The 20,019-nt window shown below is 48.6% G+C and overlaps 2 protein-coding genes across 2 annotated transcripts; both read right to left on the bottom strand.

Moving 5' to 3' along the window:
* Window positions 1-1,609: 1,609 nt before the first annotated feature.
* On the bottom strand, window positions 1,610-2,854 carry PtA15_18A336 (uncharacterized protein; the record flags this gene model as incomplete). Its single annotated transcript, XM_053164866.1, has 2 exons — window positions 1,610-2,437; window positions 2,525-2,854. 2 exons carry the CDS (start codon window positions 2,852-2,854, stop codon window positions 1,610-1,612), a joined length of 1,158 nt encoding a protein of 385 aa, XP_053028833.1.
* Window positions 2,855-4,349: 1,495 nt separating this feature from the next.
* PtA15_18A335 (uncharacterized protein) lies at window positions 4,350-4,832 on the bottom strand (the record flags this gene model as incomplete). The annotated part of the gene is made up of 1 exon (XM_053164865.1): window positions 4,350-4,832. The coding sequence occupies one exon, from the start codon at window positions 4,830-4,832 to the stop codon at window positions 4,350-4,352; it is 483 nt and encodes a 160-aa protein (XP_053028832.1).
* Window positions 4,833-20,019: the final 15,187 nt, after the last annotated feature.

Genomic DNA, 20,019 nt, shown 5'->3' with positions numbered 1-20,019 from the left:
CAAATGCAAGAAAGTATAAAATCACGCACAGTCTTTGTCACATTGCTCAACATCTTCAAGGAGTTAGTGACAGACAAAGCAATGCATAAATGATAAGCAAATTCTTGGTTTTCATGATGGGAAGACGGCCTAAGACGTAAAATTGGTTTGATTCAGCATATCCTCTTGAGGAAGATATTCCAAATGAGGTCCTGTGCCACGAGCTGGAGAAACACGATGACATTCAGGCAAATCGCGAGATAATTGTAAGGGGGAATGCTTGCGATGCCGCCTATCCTTCCCGAGACCTCCTTGATTGCCACTGGACAAATCTTCATTGCAAGCAAATGTATTGTTGTTGTTGCTATGGTTGACGTTGACAAAAGTTTCATGTTGAGTAGCAAAATCTTCAGGGCAAGCTGACTCTTTATTACAGCGTTGGATATCCTCAGTACACATAAAAGGGTTGTCACCGCAACATCAAAGGCTTTTTGACGGAGTTGATTGTTGGGACTCAATGGGTGATGAGAAGTGATATCTGGTATCTTCCACATCGGAGAGTTGCTCTGGGGGGAAAGACAAATGATGAGTGTGTGTTGTATTTGAGAAACCGGGAAGCATACACTCCACTTGCCGAGGCATATGGGGACTCAGGGGATTGATGGTATCCATGTTGAAATCAGCGCCATAACTTGAGCTTGCTTGATGATTGTTGCCCAAACAAGGTTGCAAGCTGCTTTCAACAACGGTGTTGTTGAATATTGAGTGGGTATTGGACATAATTTTTGAGTTACGGGGCTCCGCCAGGCCGTTCCATGATTTTTGGTTTTGACAAGACTTTGGTGTTGAATGATCTGGCTTACGGCGTACTTTTTGGACAATTGTGAGCTCATGAGAGGCACACAGTTCTTTGTATCTGTTTTCCAATCTATTCCGGGCGTCTTGAGGATTGCAAGTTATCCCGTGTTCCGTCAAAACTTGGTGTAATTGTGATCTGGATAGTTCACTAGCTGCAACCACATGTCAAAAAATATGAGGATTCACCGTATATATACATTGCTTGGACTTACCATGTAAGCCCGACAGGCTTGGCTTCTGATGTAGTTGATTATTCAAAAGGGTGTCTGGTGGTGACTGTGGACGTTTCTGAGCAACTGCATGTACTTGATGCGGACTGGCCTCGAGTTTTTTGCTGCTGTGAAGCAAGGACTGTTATGATCCAATTGAATCCGCAATCAGTGGAGCTGCAGATTCCGAGTATGAAGCTTAATGATTGCAAAGCAGCTTACATTTGGAACATACTGTTGCGTAGGCGGCTGAATTCAAGTGTTATGGGGTTTACTTACTGGGCCATGCTTTCGGGGAACCTTGTGGGGAATTTTGCCATATATCTTGCGCACAAACTGATGCACAGTTGGACAAGGTCCCTCTTGTCATGGTAAAAGCTGTACCCAATTCTGTGTTCCGTGAGAAAAGCTTTTATATTCTGAGCAGACCTAATGCCTGCAATTCAAACTTGTTAGATTTAGCTCTCAAAGAAAGTAACTATTGATTTAACGCACCTTTAACGTTCAACCGAGAAATCAACCTTTTACGCTTGCCTAGTACACTTCCAGCTTTTGCAAACAGATTAGCTGCTGAAGAGTGTTTTGATGAAGTCGTGACTAAGCTTACAGGGTATGGATAACCATTCTTGAGACCAATCATTGGCTCTGCTATGCATCTGTTTTGGAGAAATGTGGTGATTAGGCACGGAACTGCTAGGTTGGTGCTGGCTACAAGGAGGGTCAAGATTGGCATGTTTTGAAGTGTTGGGTGCGACACCAGAGGCTGGTAGATCTAGAGGTGGTTCAGCTGTCACAGTGTTGACCAAGGTTGATTGGGGCTTTGCAAGCGTGAATGGCACATCATTGTGGACTGAGGTTGATTGGGGTTGACCAAGGGTCAAGGGCAAGTTATTGGCGGCTGGGGCTAATTGGGGTTGGTCGGGCGTTGAGGGCACATTATTGGCGGCTGGGGTTAATTGGGGTTGGTCAAGCGTCAAGGGCACGTCAGCAGCAGCTGGGGTTGATTGAGGCTGGCCAAGCGTGGAAGGCACATTGTTTTTGATTGGGGATGATTGGGATGTGCCAAGAGTTGAAGGCGTGTCATTGGCGGCTGGGGTTGATTGAAGATGGCCAAGCGGTGGATTCTTCTGGGAAACTGGCAGGGGATTTGAAGCAGGGGAATTGGTAGGGGGAGTACGTTCAATGTGGGCCGGGCTTGGTAAGTTGGCCAAGGGTATATCTTTGCTGGAGCCCTCATTGGCTGTGTCCGGGATATCTTTGCTGGCACGACCATTTTGGATTGTTGGTGTTTGCTTTGGTAGGCTAGCCAAAGGGATGTCCTCGCTCAAGCTATCATTTTGATTGAGACCAGCGTTGTTTTCTTGTTGCCAATTTTTGAGCACTTTGAGCCGCTTTGACAATCAAAGTGGAGGACGGTCGGTATTTTCATCACTTAGCTTGCTTGATCTTTTGCGCTTGGGTTGAGGGCCACAATTGACAGGCTGTCTTGATGGTGGGGTTGGGACGTTGTGGGTGATGTTGCAATTGGCTGGCTGCCTTGAAGGTGGGCTTGGGGCATTGTGGGTACTATTGCAATTGGCCGGCTCTCTGGATGGTGGGGTTGGAGCGTTTTTGATAACATTGAGGATGGGAATAGTGACATTATCCCAATAGAGTTGTTCAGTAGTTGGTGCTTTCTGATAAGCAACCAATTGTGTATATTGGAGTGCGATTTGCTCACGAGTAGCCCGGGACATACTGGTAACTGCAAACTCTTTCAAGATCTTGCGCAAATCGACCACCGTCAAATCATTGACAGATATCAACATGATGGAATGGTAGAAAATATCAGAATAGCCCAGGGATTTCCAGCACATCAGACTTGAGATACTTACATTTCCAAATTCCAGATTTGCAATCCTCTATAACCCGCAACAAGTCATTGGTCTTTTTACCCGAGCCTCTGCGCAAGACATCTTGTGTGGAGGATACAAAAGCGGTGGTGTCGGTGACATTCTGGGCGCTGGATCCGAGGTGATGAGTGCTTTGACGAACCTTAGGTGCTTTGGGCATAGCAAAGTAGCAAATTATAAATCCGGAAGCTTGGGAGGGGAATGTACAAAGTCTGAGGAGTGTGTGAAGGCCCAAAGGATTGACAGAAGTCAACCTTATGTACATGCTGTCACCGAGTCAGCTGGTATGTATCACAACATCTGAAATGTGATGCAGAGGACTACAGAGGATGCGCAAATATAAATACATAAATAAGTAATTGCGCCGCTTTGCTAGGCTTTGCTTCCTACATAAGGTTACATACATATTTATATTGTTTTTTTTTTTGCATTAAGCTCTTAACTTCTGGCCAAGAGGGCAGCTGGTGTGCATCTTGCCATTGCGAAGTTGATGTACATACATAAATATTACATAAACACATCCAAGACTATTTTCCGGGCTCAGGACTGAGAGTATATACATAGATTTTTCAAAACTCGGATATGTAAGGCCCCGTTTGGCTGGGCCCAGCGTCATATGTGGGAATAAGCTGCTGCGTAATAATCCCAAGCAAGGTTTATAAACCTTATTGGGATTATTACCAGCCTTCAAATGGTCGTTTGGGACGGCCACCTTCATGAGCGCTGAGGCTGTGGCTCAAGGCTGGTGGGCAGCGGAAATTACAGGGAAATCTGGGGTTGAACCAAAATATCCCTTTTGGCGGGGGGAATAATGGAGTGTCAACTCCGGTTGTCAAGTTTATGACGCTTAGTGGGACGCCAAACAGGGACATGGGATATCGTCATTTCCCCTGTCCCCCCAAAAATAATCTGCATATCTGCTCAAGTTATACATATTACGCTCCTGCAATTTTGGGGCCGGCCAAACGGAGCCTAAATTTCTTCCAACCTTAATCTTGGGAAAGACAAATGTGAATCTTAAAAAAACTTCATGTGCTGACCCCTCAGGACATCACAAAGTGAAATAGCAAGAAAATAAGGGAGCACGCGGCAGAAACATGATCACGCGTCAAAAGCTGGTTACAAGCGGGCCCGTCGAATCCAATGAAGGGTCACTCGAGTCGCTGTACTTGGGTTTTGTGTTGGAACAACTGATAGTCTGATCTGGTACTTTTTCTTGACAATCAAGGTATTGGCACCGACCACTGCATTCCAACAAAGTTTCCCCGCTGAGCTTCCTCTCTTCGTATTATGACCCAATCCTCATCCTCAAGATTTATGCTATGTAAGGTTTGAAAACATGTGAAATGGTGACATAAGCACTTAGATATCTCATCAATAACAAGTCAATAATCAGTTACATAGAGCATGCTCATGAGTTAGAATTTTCCACTGATGGTGTTGCACCCATAGCCTCCATCTCAATGACCTCCACCCACTCGCTATCCACCTTCAATTTGTCCGCTTGATTGATTGTTCCCATTGATATAATTGCTTCAATGTAGCCAGCCGCACAAGAATAAGTATCAATCTCCGTTTGTAGTCGCTTAGCCTTGGGTCCGTTCTGCCAATTCTTCAAGCTAGCGTTGGCGATGGTTTGGAACGGGGTGCCTTTCTTCAACCATTCATCAAAATCGAAACCAGCATTCCTCCCAGCAAGTCTATCCAGGGCCATCGCCAAATCTATAGCGTTGTTGTTACAATACTTCCGTTCAAGTTCTAGACGCTCAAGCTGTTCGTGGGTGAGTCGGTATCCTTTCTTCACAAATTTCGACATCCACCATGCGGCCAACCACAAGTCGTCTTCTCGGATAGCTTGGTGTATTTTTTCAAATGCTAATTTATGTTCTTCCATGTCGGACTGTATATTTAGGTAGCACTAGGCAATTCAAAAATAAAACATAGGCGATTCATTTGAGAAGGTCAAGAACGTGTTGCTTCTCAAGCGGGCAGGTTAAATCAGTACCCAAAATCTATCCACCCTCTCCGGTGACTTGCTGATACATATAACCCGAGAAATCTAGTCACGATTTCTTCTTTTTCTTTTTCCTCTTCTGCGTCAAGCCATTCATCCTCAATCTACCAATCTTGACTACATAGGACATTGTCAAGCGCTCACGTAAACCCCTATGTATCAAGAAGACTTTTTCAGATTTCGTAAGTCAATAATATGTTTTTTTACAGGTAGATACAATACTTCTCACAACTAAAATCACACAATCATTCCAATTTTGATGACATTGCTAGATCAACAACATACATGTACAATGTATATCTTCAAGGTGACGGACCAGAATATTATGCATGTATGTATCCTTTCCGCCTTTTCTACTCTTCTGTATGCAACACCTTAGGACAGCAACGGCATGCCGCAATCCTTGGTGACTTGCTCATTCACAAGTTGTTCAGAGGTACATATGTGCAGCCTTCTGCCTCCTTTGGCCGTTATGCATTTATATGCTGGTATCTAAAGTTTTTACATATCCGTGGACCGTAATCAAGCCTTACCAGCGATATTGATTTATATTAATACCACATCCCTCCTTGCCGTGACCCCCACTCATCAACAGGTTTTCCATGATTGCTCAAATCTCCGCGACTGTCTTACTCTGTCTTGCTAGCTGGCTGATTCCCTTATTTGAGCGTATTCTTATTTTTTTCCCTGTTTGCCTGCTAGCTTTCACTTCATTTGAATCCGCCCTATTCCTTTTCCCAGTGCTGACTTTCAGCTTATCCATCAGCTTTCCCCCTGTCTCAATCCGTAGAGTACTTGTATTCTTGCTACTCCTTGTGGGAGTTTACATCCAGTCTTCCTACCTATCGCAGCGTCTCACCCGTTCAAACCACCTCCAACCTCAGTGTCAGCCATCTGCTAACGCAGTCAGCACAGAGACTGACAAACTGCGGGCCGCCACAGAAGATGGCGACCCTGCCACCGGCGGCTCTGTAGCTACCGGGGTTTAGGATCCGGCTGGGAACAGAAGCCGTGGAGGATGACTCTCATGAACACTGTACCTGAGCCAATGTCGCAAGTGAACATACCCACTGGGTAGGTTCTAAGGAACTTCTCACAAAGTTCTCTGAATGACGACCCGTGGTCCGCGAACCACAAGCCAACCAGCTAAAGGCTGGGTATAAAGCATGAGGGATCTCCGCACATAGGATGGTCCCCCAGATCATTATTAGTTACCAGGCCCGCTTATTTGTTGCATCGAAGATACAACAATTGGGGCGCTTACTTTCTGATCCACCTTCCCCCACCTTTACACTTCCGACTCCGCTCTTGACCTCGACTTACCCAAATTAAGTAAGTCTAGGTTTTCTTCCTTTTCTCTCTCTCTGTCCTAGAAAGGACTCTCTCTCAAATCTCTTAGATTCCGGTTGTATTCGCTCAACCAGCCCCTCCAGACGGAGGCGCGGCTTTTCTCCTTGTGCTACGGCCAAGTCGAGCACCAACAGACAGTCGTGACAGCTGAGATCAGCCATCAAACCTTGATTATATCAAAGGTTTCATTCAGTGCGTTGCCACTATAGAGGCACGCCCTGACATTTGGGGGCCTCATTGGGAATTTTTTTTCCTGAGCCTGTGTTTTTCAGAAGCACTTACCAGTGCGACTTCATTTTTTCTAGAACTCAATTCAACAACTCAAATTTCATTCGCTCAAACGTTTCTTGCCCTACGGTATCCAACAGTAAGTAAGCGTTTGCCATTGTATTTGGAAGGTTCAATGTTTGAGCTGAGAGGCCGCTCCTTTACCAGTGTCATCAAGGCAGACGTCTCTCCATAGTTTCTTTCAATCCAATAGACCTCGTCAAACGGCTGCTGCCAGCGGGAATCCTGCGACTCAAAATTCAGCTCCCCCAACAGGTACTACTGAAGTCGCGGACCTTTTTGACCAACTTTTCAGACAAACGGGTAATACTGCCGACGCAGCTACCGCGACAGCTCAAGCTAATCATTTTGACCCAATTATATCTCAAGGGATGCAGGCCGGAACTGTTCCAATCAATCCCGCGTTGTCCGTCACTTCTGAACAACGTCCACACCCGGCCATCACCGGATTGATCGCGGAAATACGCTCTCGTGAAACTTCCGTGGCTAGAGGATCAACCGCAGCCGTCGAACGACAGCTCCTCGGGGAACCCATCTGTCTCAACAGCACCGTCAGAGGAGGGTCTCCAGACAGCATTGAATCTATAGTTGTCGTCACCAAACCAATTAGTACGTATCCCTCTCACTCTACATACCATGGCTCCGCCTAAGAAAACCAACAGTAACACCGGTTCGCATTCTTCCTCAACCAGATTCGCCAAACCCCCCCTCGTCCCAGCCGGCGAGTTTCAATGTGGCAGAAGCGGCGGCAAGGCGAGGTTGGAACCCCACGACGGAGCTCCTACTCCAGACGCATCTACGCTTCAAGCAAGCGTTCCTGGAGGCTTGGGCGGGCAACAACCAGGAATCAATGATTCTTCTCCACGACCAAGCAATCACAACCCACAACAGTCTCAAAAGACTGATCAGCCGGGACATCCTGTTGTTTCTGACCAAGGGTTGGAATCCTCACGTCACGCACCCAAATCACCCCGCAAACAACCCGGCGAACGCTTGAAACAACCGCCCGAGGGGCCAAAACCGCCCAGCAGTCTCTGCACGCCAAGGAGCACCCCCGCCACCACCTCAGGTAAACCACCAACCGGAACAAGTTCTGGGAGAGGCTCGACCCCAACCGGCCCAATCCAGCCGCATGAGGGGGCGCCGCGGCTACCAGGCGTTGATCTACAACGAACTGTTTTGCATGAGTCGCACAATTCAGGGCGGTTACCAGTCGATTGACCAGTCCCGCAACCGCAACCAAGGGAATCAGCGCCACTAACCCTTGTTGAGGCAAGTGGGATGCTCCGTCAGATGTTCGGCAAAATCGAGAAGATTGTGGATGGTAACTCTCGACAAATCATTTCTCATACAAATTCTTCTCTCTCTTCCTTAGTCAAATCCGTACACAAGGATGTTTCCACCCCCGTCTCTAATAATGTTCATCTGTTAAAAGATATAATTTCCGATAATTTTAAAGCTGTTAAATTTTCTCTGTCTGGTCTTGCTACTTTAAGTAACTCTATCTCTACGTCTGTTGCCCCGATTATTGAGACTGTTAAGTCTCTAAACTCCCGGGTTGATGAGGTGGAGGAGGCCTTAAGAAAGATCTCCATTGGGAACAAAAATGGTGAGCTTAAGACAGTTGAGCGTAATATTAAGGAATTTGTCCAGAACGCTCTGGATATCACTGTTTCAGACCTGGTAAGCCCCAACTCCCGCGATCCAAAGCTTATACATGAGATACAGGGTTTAAGTGCGCGAATGTTTGAGCTTGAGAACCGCATTTTAAAGTCTACTACCACTGCTCCTGAAAACTTCGATGCCCTTTTTGCACAAAAACTTGACAAAGGTTTTCATTGGTTGCAGACCGCCCTGGTTGATCACCTGGGCAGGGAACAACGGGCCACGGCTGAGTCAAGTAGTAGCGCTGATGTTGAGCAGAAACTTGAGGAACAAAGCGAGAATCAACGAGTTGATTTTTTGGATTTAAATGGCAAAATTGATTGGATGATGAGTCAGTACCGTGCTGAAGGGGCCCGGCTTCGGGAGGAGGTAGCGGGGCTCACCAGTGTCATCCAATCTTTGCAATCTTTGCCAAGTGCCAACTCTGGCCGAGAGCCTCCTCCACATCTGACCGGAGCTTCCCACAGGCAACCGCGACGAGATGATGACGGCGTAGACCCCGAACTTAAAAAACGTCTAAATATGGCTATCTCGAAATGCGACTGGCCGATGTAAGACTCAAAAGTGGTAATGAAACCCTTTTGCTGAATGGTGAAGGGTATGATGGAGTTGCAAGCTCTGCCCTTCTGTTATCAGTCAACAAGACCCACCAAGCTCAGCTTGGCAAGTTTTATTAAGTGATAGGTCTGGTCTGTTCCAGATGAAATCTGTTTGACTGGCAACGTGTAAGTGTTTCAATTACTTTGTTATAAGGGTTGAAATTTTGTTATAAGGGTTGATTTATTGTTATAAGGGTTTTAGGATTTGAGTGTGGATGAGTGTTGGGTGACTTGTGAGTTCTGGGTGAGGAACTGGGGAGCAGGCCACTGGGGGTGGAGAGAGCTCCTTTTATAGACAAAAGGGGAGCCCCTGAGGGGCTTGTGGGTTAGGGTTTCAGCTAATCTAGACAACAGGGTGAGGGATTTTAGCTGGTGGGAGTAGATACAAATGATGTCATAACCCCTCAGGGGCACATGAATGGTGTCAGAATATACAACAGAACATTCTAATGCATGCATGAGGTAACAGTAGACTGCATGAGCTGTCATACAGGGGGAATTAGTGTATACACAAAGTCTGAGGCTGCAGAAACAGTGTAAATGATGTCATACTATGTATATAAAGGAGTGTATGTAGTTAATATGTAATGAGTGTATCCTGACAGGGAGATGTATGTTTGTATCCTGTGATATGTATAAGTGTACTACTGTGAAACTTGGGTTGGGGCAGATGACAGCTGGGTTACTGGGGCTGGCCGTGTGATATGTGTCCATGAGGTGTAACTTCCACACTAGAGGGGGTCCAGGGGTGCTTCCAGTGGTGACTAAGGGTAAAATTGGCCGTAGAATCCATTTCTGGGGTCCATTTGATGGTATCTTGAGGCCTAGTATGAGTAATTATGTGGCATAGAAAAAAAACTTTTTATTTTTCCACTTTTCCGTCTACCACATCCTCCCCCAACTTATTGTCTGTCCCCAGACAATTTCGACGTGAAAAGTGCTTTCTGTCAACTTTTGAACCTGTGACATGGTGAATTTAGGTGGTGATTTGCAGAATTCTTGGAGAATTGGTCATTTTGACGTCTTCTGGGCCACGTGGCTTGAGAGGCTGCGCAGGGTGAAAATTGGCCAAATTTTTGATTTTTGTCAATTTTGGGGTTTTTCTTGACAATAACTTTTTGTTGGTTCTGGGAGTCGAAGTGCTGCGCGCAGTCCGCAGTCCGCAGTTGCGCAGCTGCGCAGCTGCGCAGGGGTGATGCTTGTGCTGTGGTGATGGCCGCAGCTGTTGCTCTAGCGCCCTAGGGTGCGCGCTATTGAGGCCGCGCGCCTCGGTGTACGAGTAGTGATCGGGGACTCGACCCCGCCTCCTGATGATTGGTTGGTCGGGCTTGGGGCCCGGGTACACAGTGCTGATCATACCCGCCCGAAGTTATTAGGGTCCCGCGGGAGTTCATCCAATGCGCCGCAGTTGTCTTGTCAGATTACGCGTAATCCGACAAGAGGACTGCGGTGCTGCAAACGTTCAACCTTGCGTTTGGGTCTCAAGTGTTTACTCCCACCCCGCCACGGGGTATGTGTATGTATATCGGCCCTACCCCTTGGGGGGGGTATCGATATATCGACTCGACCTCCGCCAGCAGATGCTTCTCAATCCGACTTCACCGATCTTCCGGCTCCTTCAACTACGTCACCGGTGCCGCTGGCCAACTCAATTTCCTCAGGTCGATTGCTTGAACCTCGGACCACTTTCATTATTTGACGTAGGTTCTTTTTCTTTTCTGCTCGGGGTTCTTTGACTTGGGGCCCATTCCTTACTAGTTCCAAGAATGCGAAAAAGAAAAAAGATTCATTTGTGTATCCCAGATCTGACAGCTGACAGCCCTGTTTTCACTTCCACAGCGCTTCTCGTACCACCGCCGCGGACAGCTTCGCATTCTGGACTCAATAGCCCATACTCTGCGGTGAGTACAGACCAGCTTTCTTCTCTTTCTTTTTCGCCGGCGCTAAGATGGCGAGACTGACGACCACGTCGTCTTTCTCTCTTCTTTTTTGTCATCTCTTCGTGGGCCCGTATGTGTACGTGCGTCCATAGTCAAACAGTGGCCCCCATTTCTCGGCTTCGGTTCTATCTGGCTTCACAACGGGTTGCATCGAACGACGCTTCCGACTTGAGATGGGGGTGGACCAGTTCTTTTTGTAAGTCAGGGAGTGGGTCAGAGGAAAGTACATATAATCCGGTGAGTGCCCGCTGCTCCCCCCGGCCGAGTATAAAAGAGCTCCCTCCCCTCCTGACTTTTCTACCATCAACCACTTCCTCGCCCAGGTCGCTTCCACCTTTGTTAGAATCTTGCTTTCCTTACCCCAGCTAGAAACCATGCCCCGCCGTACTTATTACAGAACTTATTTTCATTCGTCGCCTTATCCTTTGAGAAGCCGAGGCGTCTCTTCAGAGGCCCCGAGCCGTGTGCGTTTTCCTAATTTTGCTCGTTTTTAGATCGTTTGCTTACTCCTGCTCTGAACCTTTTTGCTTCATTCCAGCCGGGCTCATCTGTCCATAATCCTATCATCATTATGGACGGACCGATCTACTGAGGTGATGTTATCACCCCATCCTGGTTTCAATGGACCAGGCAGCGAATGGAGTCTTTTGAACAATCTCACGGCCTTCGGGCCCGCGTTAGGCAAACTTGCAAGGATGGGGCTGCAATTCCCGAGCGCCCCTTCACTGTCGATGAAGATGCGATAGCTGAAGTAGCAGCGGTAAGTCCTTTTTATATTTTTACTCTTATCGGTATCGGTATTGTAGGTATTGTATTGATAATCCAATATTGTCAAGATTATCGCCCCAGATGACCGTCCAGGGTCCCCGAATGTCCCCCGCACACCATTGCCTTCCCTATCGCGGGTTCCACCTGGTTTGGTGGGACTCCACCCGCGCCTTCGGTCCCCGGTTGCGGGTTCGCATGCTCTCTTCCCCTCTCCCGTTTACCGCCCTCGCAGCCCGGGCTGGAGGTCTGGGACAGACTCCCCAGCCTATTCTCCCGCTACTGAGCCAACCAAGAACCCGGTGAGTATCCTTTCGCTGTTCTCTTTTTTTTTTTTTTTTCCATTTGCTAAGCTCTTGAGTCTACACAGTTTTTCCAGTCCAATCGGGTCCTTATCGGGGACGACTGGCTTGTCCCTCCTGCCCCCCAACCTTCCCCGCTTACAACCCCGGCTACGAGTTGCCGTAGCTCGTCCGTTGGATCTGCTGCGTTGGAGAGGCGCTCCGATCGTTCTGGTGGCTCAGACGCCAATCAATCTCAGGTTGGTGAGACCGAAGACGAGTTGGACCAACTCTTCGAGTGGTTGGGTGGGGTAAGTCTCTTTTCCTTTGTTTTGTATTAAGGTTATTCTTGTTGCTAATAAAGCTTATGGTCAGGTCCCTCCAACTCCCGAGTGGGATTCTACTTGGTCGACTCTTCCCGGGTGGATGTTCCGACCCGCGTTGCCAGAGGTCGAGGCTTTATATTGCCCGCCCATGCTCGGTTCCGATGCCGATGCGGAAGGCATAACGGATTCCGAAAACGCCTCTCAGGCTTCCGGTCCCGCCCATACTCCTTTCTTTCCCCATGGCGATCTCCCATTCTTGAGTGACACCCAGGTTCAGGTTCTCCTGGAGCCACGCCAGCAATCGGTTCCGACTCAAACTGCTCCACTTCCCGGCCTCGACCCGGAAGCTTATACTCGGTTGTATCAGACTTTTGCCCGCGTTTTCATTTCCTACTGTCAACGCACCCCGACCAAGAACGAGGGAGGTCGTATTCAGCGAATCCACGTGTTCCAAGCAGTCTCGGAGGAGTACCGCTCTTCCATACGCCAGGTTGTTCGGGATGCGTAAACTACTACAGTGAGCTAATTCCTTCTTTCGTTCTTTTTCTTCTATGTATTTATTTATACTAAGGTTTCTTGTCTTTCTTTGTCGTAGAGGCTGTTGTCACTGTCCGTTTGGGGTAAAAACATAAAAAAAACCAAAAAAATGTTTTCTTCTCTTCTTCGTGAAATTAAACCCCCCAGACCCCCTCCCTCTACCACACCGAGCTTTTCCGGTGAAGGCAAGTACGATCATCTTTGGTTTGTACAGTGGATCGATACCGCGCATTGCGATAGCCATGTGGACGATGAGGTTATTATCCTCAAACTTTTAACTATGCTCACGGGCACAGCACTCTCTTGGTATGAGACTATGCGGCTCACGCATCACAACAATTCATGGTCCTTTTGGAAAGACGAGATTTGTAAAAAGTTCGGGCATTCCGCGTGGAAGCGAAAGAAGCAGAATGCTTTCACTGCTGACCGATTTGTCCCGGGCGAGTCCAAGCCAGCGCAATGGGTGACACGACAGTACAATAGGCTGAAGTGTTTTGAGCCTAACATTGATCAGGAGTCTCTGAACTTTAAACTTTTGAACCTCATGGACAACGAGGTGGAGTATGCTGCCAAAAACGCTATGAAGCGGCCAGATGCCGACCTCAGTAGTTTCATTAATGTTCTTGAGGAAATTTGTGATAAGACTCGACTTGTTCGGAGACGCTTTACTCCAAAGGTAGCGCCTCCTCTTGTTTCCAAGCCTGCAGGCCAGGCTGTGGAGAAAACCAAGACTCCAACCTCCGATATGAAGTGTTTCACCTGCAAGGAAACAGGGCACACCGCTCGTAAGTGCCCAAAGAATGTCAACGCGGTCAACTACGGGGATGGGGCCGAGGCGGCCGCTGAGCAAGCAGTGATCCGGAGGATGATGGGCCGATTATTGGTGTTATATCCACCGGCACAGCGGCTGTGGGCACGACGCGCGGCAAAAACAACCTTGTACAAATGACGTGCTGCAACAGGGAATGTCTGGTCTTGCTGGATAGCGGGGCTGTACGCTCCGTTGTGGGGAAAACGTACCTAGCTCGGTTTTGCCCTGGCTGGGAAAAGTTCATCCTACCGATACAGCCGGGGAAATTCCACAGTGCGTCCGGGGCGCTAGTCCTGTTAGGAGTTGTGAATATTCGCCTTGTTCTGCAAGGCGTTAAGATGGTTATGAAATTTGTGGTCATGGAGAATATGACCTCCAGGTACTTTATTGTTGGCAATGACTATTTGGTACACTACAAGATCTCCTTGCTGAATACTGAAAAGCGCCAATTCACTATTGGCAAGAAGGTGTTTGATTTCAATGAGACAATTAACAACGTCGCCACGGGGATGGATACCAAGGTGGGGTTTGAAGGTGAGGTCCTCCGTGACTCTAGGATTAGCGGGGAAATCACACCTTCTCAGCGGGCGGAACTCGTACTGGCTTTGTCGGAGAATAAGGAGGCCTTTGCCACTCCAGACCAGCCTTTCGGTTCTATTCATGGCCACAAAGTTGAAATCACCCTGACGGTGGATAAGCCTTGCCCTCTGGCGCTTAGGAAGTCTCCATACCCGGCGAGCCCGCGGACTAGAGCGGCTATTGAAGAACATATAGCGCTCCTTATTTGCATGGGTATTCTGCGAAAGGTGGGATCCAACGAAGGAGTTTCTATCACCACACCGGTGATCATTGTCTGGAATAAGGACAAATCACGTCTGGTAGGCGATTTTCGGGCCCTGAATACTTACACAACTCCGGACCGGTACCCCATGCCAAAGATCACGGAGTCCCTGACCAAACTGCACGGTGCAAAGTTCATCACTTGCATGGACGTGCTGAAGGGTTTTCATCAGAATACTGTAGGTAAAGACAGTCGCCAATTCTTACGGATCATTTCCCATATGGGGGTCCATGAGTATCTGAGGATGCCATTCGGCATCAAGAACGCTCCGTCACATTTTCAGCGGATGATGGATTCGGAGTTCCGTTTGGAGCTCAGCGAGCTATGGTTGATCATTTATATCGACAACATCATCATCTTCACGGAAACGTGGGAGGAACATGTCCTGAAACTTTGTATTATCCTTCAAAAGGTCCGCAAGATGGGGATGAAGATCTCTCTTACTAAATGTTCCTTTGGCTTTTTGGAACTGAAGGCCTTGGGCCACATTGTTAATGGTCTGTCTCTTGGCATTGACCAGCACCGGGTTGCCGCGGTGCTCCTGAAGCCTATCCCAGTAACGGTAAAGGAATTACAATTGTTCCTTGGTTTTGCCGGCTATTATCGGCTACATATTAAGGATTTTAACCTCATGGTGTCTTGCCTGTATAAGATATGTAGCCCGAACGTTGCGTTTGAAATGACGCTGGAGCGCATTGAGGCCTATAAAGCTCTTTGGGTAGCACTTACTACGGCTCCATTGCTCTTTCACCCGGACCTGTCCCGTCCATTTTTGCTTTATGTTGATGCGTGCATGGAAGGCATCGGGGCTGCGCTGCATTAGATTCAGATCGTTGGGGACAAAGAGCAGGAGGGCCCCATTTGTTTCATTTCGCGGCAGCTGAAGGATTCCGAAAAGAAGTACGGGGCTTCCCAACTGGAGTGCCTCTGCCTTGTTTGGGCGTTGGAAAAGCTGTACTACTACTTGGATGGCTGCGTGTTCACCGTCATTACAGACTGTGTGGCGCTAAAGTTCTTGTTAAATATGAAGACGCCAAGCAGGCATATGATGCGCTGGCAGATATCAATCCAGGAGTGGCGTGGCTCCATGACAATTGTCCACCGGGACGGCTTGATCCACAAGAATGTGGATGGCTTGTCCCGTTGGGCCCTGCCAAACAACGAAGATAACCCGGCCGCCGACAAGGAAGACACTCCGCGAGAGGTGCCCATAATGGCAATCAGTGTCAGCGGTTTGGCAACGGAGTTCTGGGATTTGGTGGAGCGGAGCTATGACAGTAACCCCAACATGGCTGCCTTAGTGGGTATTCTCAGATCCAAGCACTCTCAACCCGACCTGGTGGTGCGGCTGGAGGAACCGTGGGCAGACAATTTTTTGGAAGGCCGTTTCCTGCTTTTGGATGGTCTGCTGTATCACCGTACGGGTAATCACTGCGCGCTCGTGCTCGTTGACAAGGATCATATTAGTACTATGCTCCATGAGTGTCATGATAACGTGGCCGCGGGACATTTCTCTAAGGACCGTACGGTCGAGCGGCTCCGGGTACTGGCTTGGTGGCCTGGGTGGACCGCTGGGGTGGAGCAATACTGCTCCAGTTGCGACCAATGCCAAAAAGCCAACCGCGCGACTGGAAAGCGGTTTGGACTTTTGCAAGCTATTGAGGAGCCCAAACAGCGTTGGGAGGTGATCAATATGGACTTTGTCACCGCGCTCCCACCGGGGGGAAAAGAAAGCTTTAATGCTGTTCTAGTGGTGGTGGATCGCTTCTCCAAACGCGCCCGTTTCCTCCCTTGCTATAAAGGCAATACGGCGTTGGATATTGCGCTGATCTTCTGGAATTCTATTGTTCACAACGTTGGTTGCCCTAGGGTCATTATCACGGATCGTGACCCTAAGTTTACCTCTGAGTTTTGGCAGAGTTTATTCCAGCTGATGGGGACAAAACTTTTGTTCTCTACTGCATATCATCCCCAGACTGACGGTCTGGCCGAGCGTATGATCAAGACGCTCGAGGATATGGTGTGCCGCTATTGCGCTTTTGGCTTGCGGTTCAAAGATAACAAAGGCTATACCCATGACTGGGTTTCCCTTTTGCCAGCGCTGGAGCATGCCTACAACTCCAGCGTTCATTCAAGCACTGGGAAGACCCCGTTTGAACTTGAACGGGGCTGGATCCCTCACATGCCACGTGATCTGGTGCTGAGCAAGGCTGTAACCCTACACCCGTCAGCCGAACGGTTTCAAGATATGATGGTGCGGGCGGAGGCGCAAGCAAGCGCTTGCCTGGCGGATGCGGTCGCATATAATAAGGAGCGGTGGGATAAGACGCACCGGGACCACGAAATTAGAGTTGACGATCGGGTGCTGGTTTCCACTGTGAATTTCCAGAATTTGGGCGGAAATAGGAAACTAAAGGACGCGTTTGTGGGGCCATTTTTTGTGAAAGCCTTGCATGGGAGGAACGCAGTCAAGGTGATATTAACGGAGGGTTTTGACCTTAATCACCCCACCTTTCTGGTGAGCCTGCTCAAGAAGTATGTCGTTGACGATCATCAACCTTTGCCCCCTCCCCTGGTGGTGCCGGACTTGACGCCGGAGCACACCAATGACAAGGTGGCGTTCCGCATTCTGGACGAAAAACTTATGCGTGTCCAAGGGCAGGAATCTTGCCTCTATCTGACTTGGTTCAAGGGGCTTTGCGCCAACCATGATAAATGGCTACCAAAGGAGGCTATCCAGAACACTGAAGTTCTGTTGCGCAAGTTTTGCACTTCTAAGCGCCGCAACCCGGGCACAACTCCTATCAGAGCCGTGCTTTTTTGGGGGGGCGAGTGTCAGCCATCTGCTAACGCAGTCAGCACAGAGACTGACAAACTGCGGGCCGCCACAGAAGATGGCGACCCTGCCACCGGCGGCTCTGTAGCTACTGGGGTTTAGGATCCGGCTGGGAACAGAAGCCGTGGAGGATGACTCTCATGAACACTGTACCTGAGCCAATGTCGCGAGTGAACATACCCACTGGGTAGGTTCTAAGGAACTTCTCACAAAGTTCTCTGAATGACGACCCGTGGTCCGCGAACCACAAGCCAACCAGCTAAAGGCTGGGTATAAAGCATGAGGGATCTCCGCACATAGGATGGTCCCCCAGATCATTATTAGTTACCAGGCCCGCTTATTTGTTGCATTGAAGATACAACAATTGGGGCGCTTACTTTCTGATCCACCTTCCCCCACCTTTACACTTCCGACTCCGCTCTTGACCTCGACTTACCCAAATTAAGTAAGTCTAGGTTTTCTTCCTTTTCTCTCTCTCTGTCCTAGAAAGGACTCTCTCTCAAATCTCTTAGATTCCGGTTGTATTTGCTCAACCAGCCCCTCCAGAGGGAGGCGCGGCTTTTCTCCTTGTGCTACGGCCAAGTCAAGCACCGACAGACAGTCGTGACAGCTGAGATCAGCCGTCAAACCTTGATTATATCGAAGGTTTCATTCAGTGCGTTGCCACTATAGAGGCACACCCTGACACTCAGACCCCCCCTTGATTGAATTTGGATACAAAATATCATCTCAAAATTTGCTTGGATACTTTATACCGCTTCTTCTCTTTTTTCTCCTTGGTCCTATTTCTGTTTTCAACTCTACGGCAGCCATCTGGTCAAATTTCTGGAGTTGATCTCACAGCAATTGTCATGACGGACCATATCTCCAGATTCAATGCGTTTGCCCGGCATGTTTGCAAAGCTGACTTAAAAGATTTTATTTGGCAAAATTTTCCTGAAATCCCCGTACCTGTTGCAACCAATTTGCCAGAGCTACGTAATTTAGTAGATGGACTCGTTTGCAGTGAGCTTGGCCTCTTGAATACTTGAACTGCTCACCTTTCCAAGCTAATCCAAAAATTCCCCAGGGCATCGTGAGTCACTCGGCGTTAATCATGGTAAGTATTCATTATCCATCACTACTTGGAGCACCCGACTTTTAAAGCTGATCTTGGTCACTACTCACCAGACCCCATAGACGATCCACCCCCAGATGATCCGCCTCCACCACCCCGAATTGGTAGGCCTCTAAATACCGCTTGCAATGTGCCACCCGTGGATGATCCAGTCCCTCCGCCTCCACCTGCCTACCGTGCTTGAGCAGCCCCTCGTCAGGCCCCTCCCGTAGATGATCCAGTCCCTCCGCCTCCACCCGCCCGCCGTGCTCAAGCTGCCCCTTGTCAGGCGCCTCCCGTGGATGATCCAGTCACTCAGCCCCCATCTGTCCGCCGTGCTCCAACAGCCCCTTGTCAGGCGCCTCCCGTAGATGATCCAGTCCCTCAGCCCCCACCTGCCTGCCGTGCTCCAACAGCCCCTTGTCAGGCACCTCCCGTCAATGATCCAGTCCCTCAGCCCCCACTTGTCAGCCGTGCTCCAACAGCCCCTTGTCAGGCGCCTCCTGTCAATGATCCAGTCCCTCAGCCCCCACCTGTCCGCCGTGCTCCAGCAGCCCCTCGTCAGGTGCCTACCATGGATAATCTAGTCTCTGATCAGCCTCCACCTGTCTGCCGTCGTCACGAGCCTTCCCTTGACAATAATCCGCCATTTCATCAATTTCGGCCAACTCAAAATCGTCCAAGCCCACGACCATCACAACCTACTGTTCACTTTACTGATCCTGCAATGGCCCAACCAACCCAATCATCAACACATCCAGCCCGTAACACTCAACAGAGCCTTCCAGCACAAGGAATTCCCAATATTGTCCTACCAGGATCAAGTGTTTGGAAAGGAAAAAGTGCTCAAAACTATGCCAGCGAGCAGGAATATTATGAAAGCGAAGAGCTAGATTCAGATTCAGGCTGCCAGGAGATTCAACAGATTGCATAAGATTCCAACAGCAAACCCACGAGCGTGGAGCCGGCCTCATATCATCATCCTTATTCTAATGTAACCCACGACAATATATCCACTCATCAGATTCCCACATCAGGTCAACAAAAACAAAACGTCTATCCATCCACGTCAAGCTTTCAAGTTCCCATTGATGATACTATCACCCACTCAAGCACTAAAGCTAACCTTGATCAAATCCGGCAACACCAAAATCAAGCATACACTAACAATGATAGACTTTCCACTGAAAGCACGCGCAGTTATTCGAGGCACCCTGACAATCAATCAATCTCTAGACAGGGATGTCTATCTCCATACACCCTCCAATACAGAAACATGTCCAACGTCAATCTCAAACCGAGAATTCTGGCTCTTCATTTTGGCCCAACACCTCTGCGCAGCTGAATTTTAACCGGACAGAACGCTCTGCAGCAATGCCAAACTAGAAGTGCCAAATGATATTTGCTGGTCGGGAATTAGTCAAGTGAGTGGTGGCAATCGAGGCTAGCCAAGGAGATCATTGAAACAAAAATTGAAAATGCATTTGTATGTCGGAAGTGTTCAAAAGGAAAAAAAGGAAATCAATCATCGTGATGAGAAACCTGAACGACCAGAAAGGGGATACTTAGTATTCTTGCGAAAGGAAGAGCTGATGCGCCCTACCATTGCTTAAGGCAGGAGCTCATTCACATGGACTGTCCATAACGCCTGTATGAAGATACACCAGCTGGTAGTGTAGTGTGGTGCTCGTCAATATTCACAGTTGATTGAGTCCCCGATTGAGGGGGTTTT

Source organism: Puccinia triticina, chromosome 18A (assembly GCF_026914185.1).
Source record: "Puccinia triticina chromosome 18A, complete sequence".
In the NCBI taxonomy this organism is placed as follows: domain Eukaryota; kingdom Fungi; phylum Basidiomycota; class Pucciniomycetes; order Pucciniales; family Pucciniaceae; genus Puccinia; species Puccinia triticina.
Note: the sequence above shows the minus strand (reverse complement) of the source record. Positions and strands in the feature narration are given on the sequence as shown.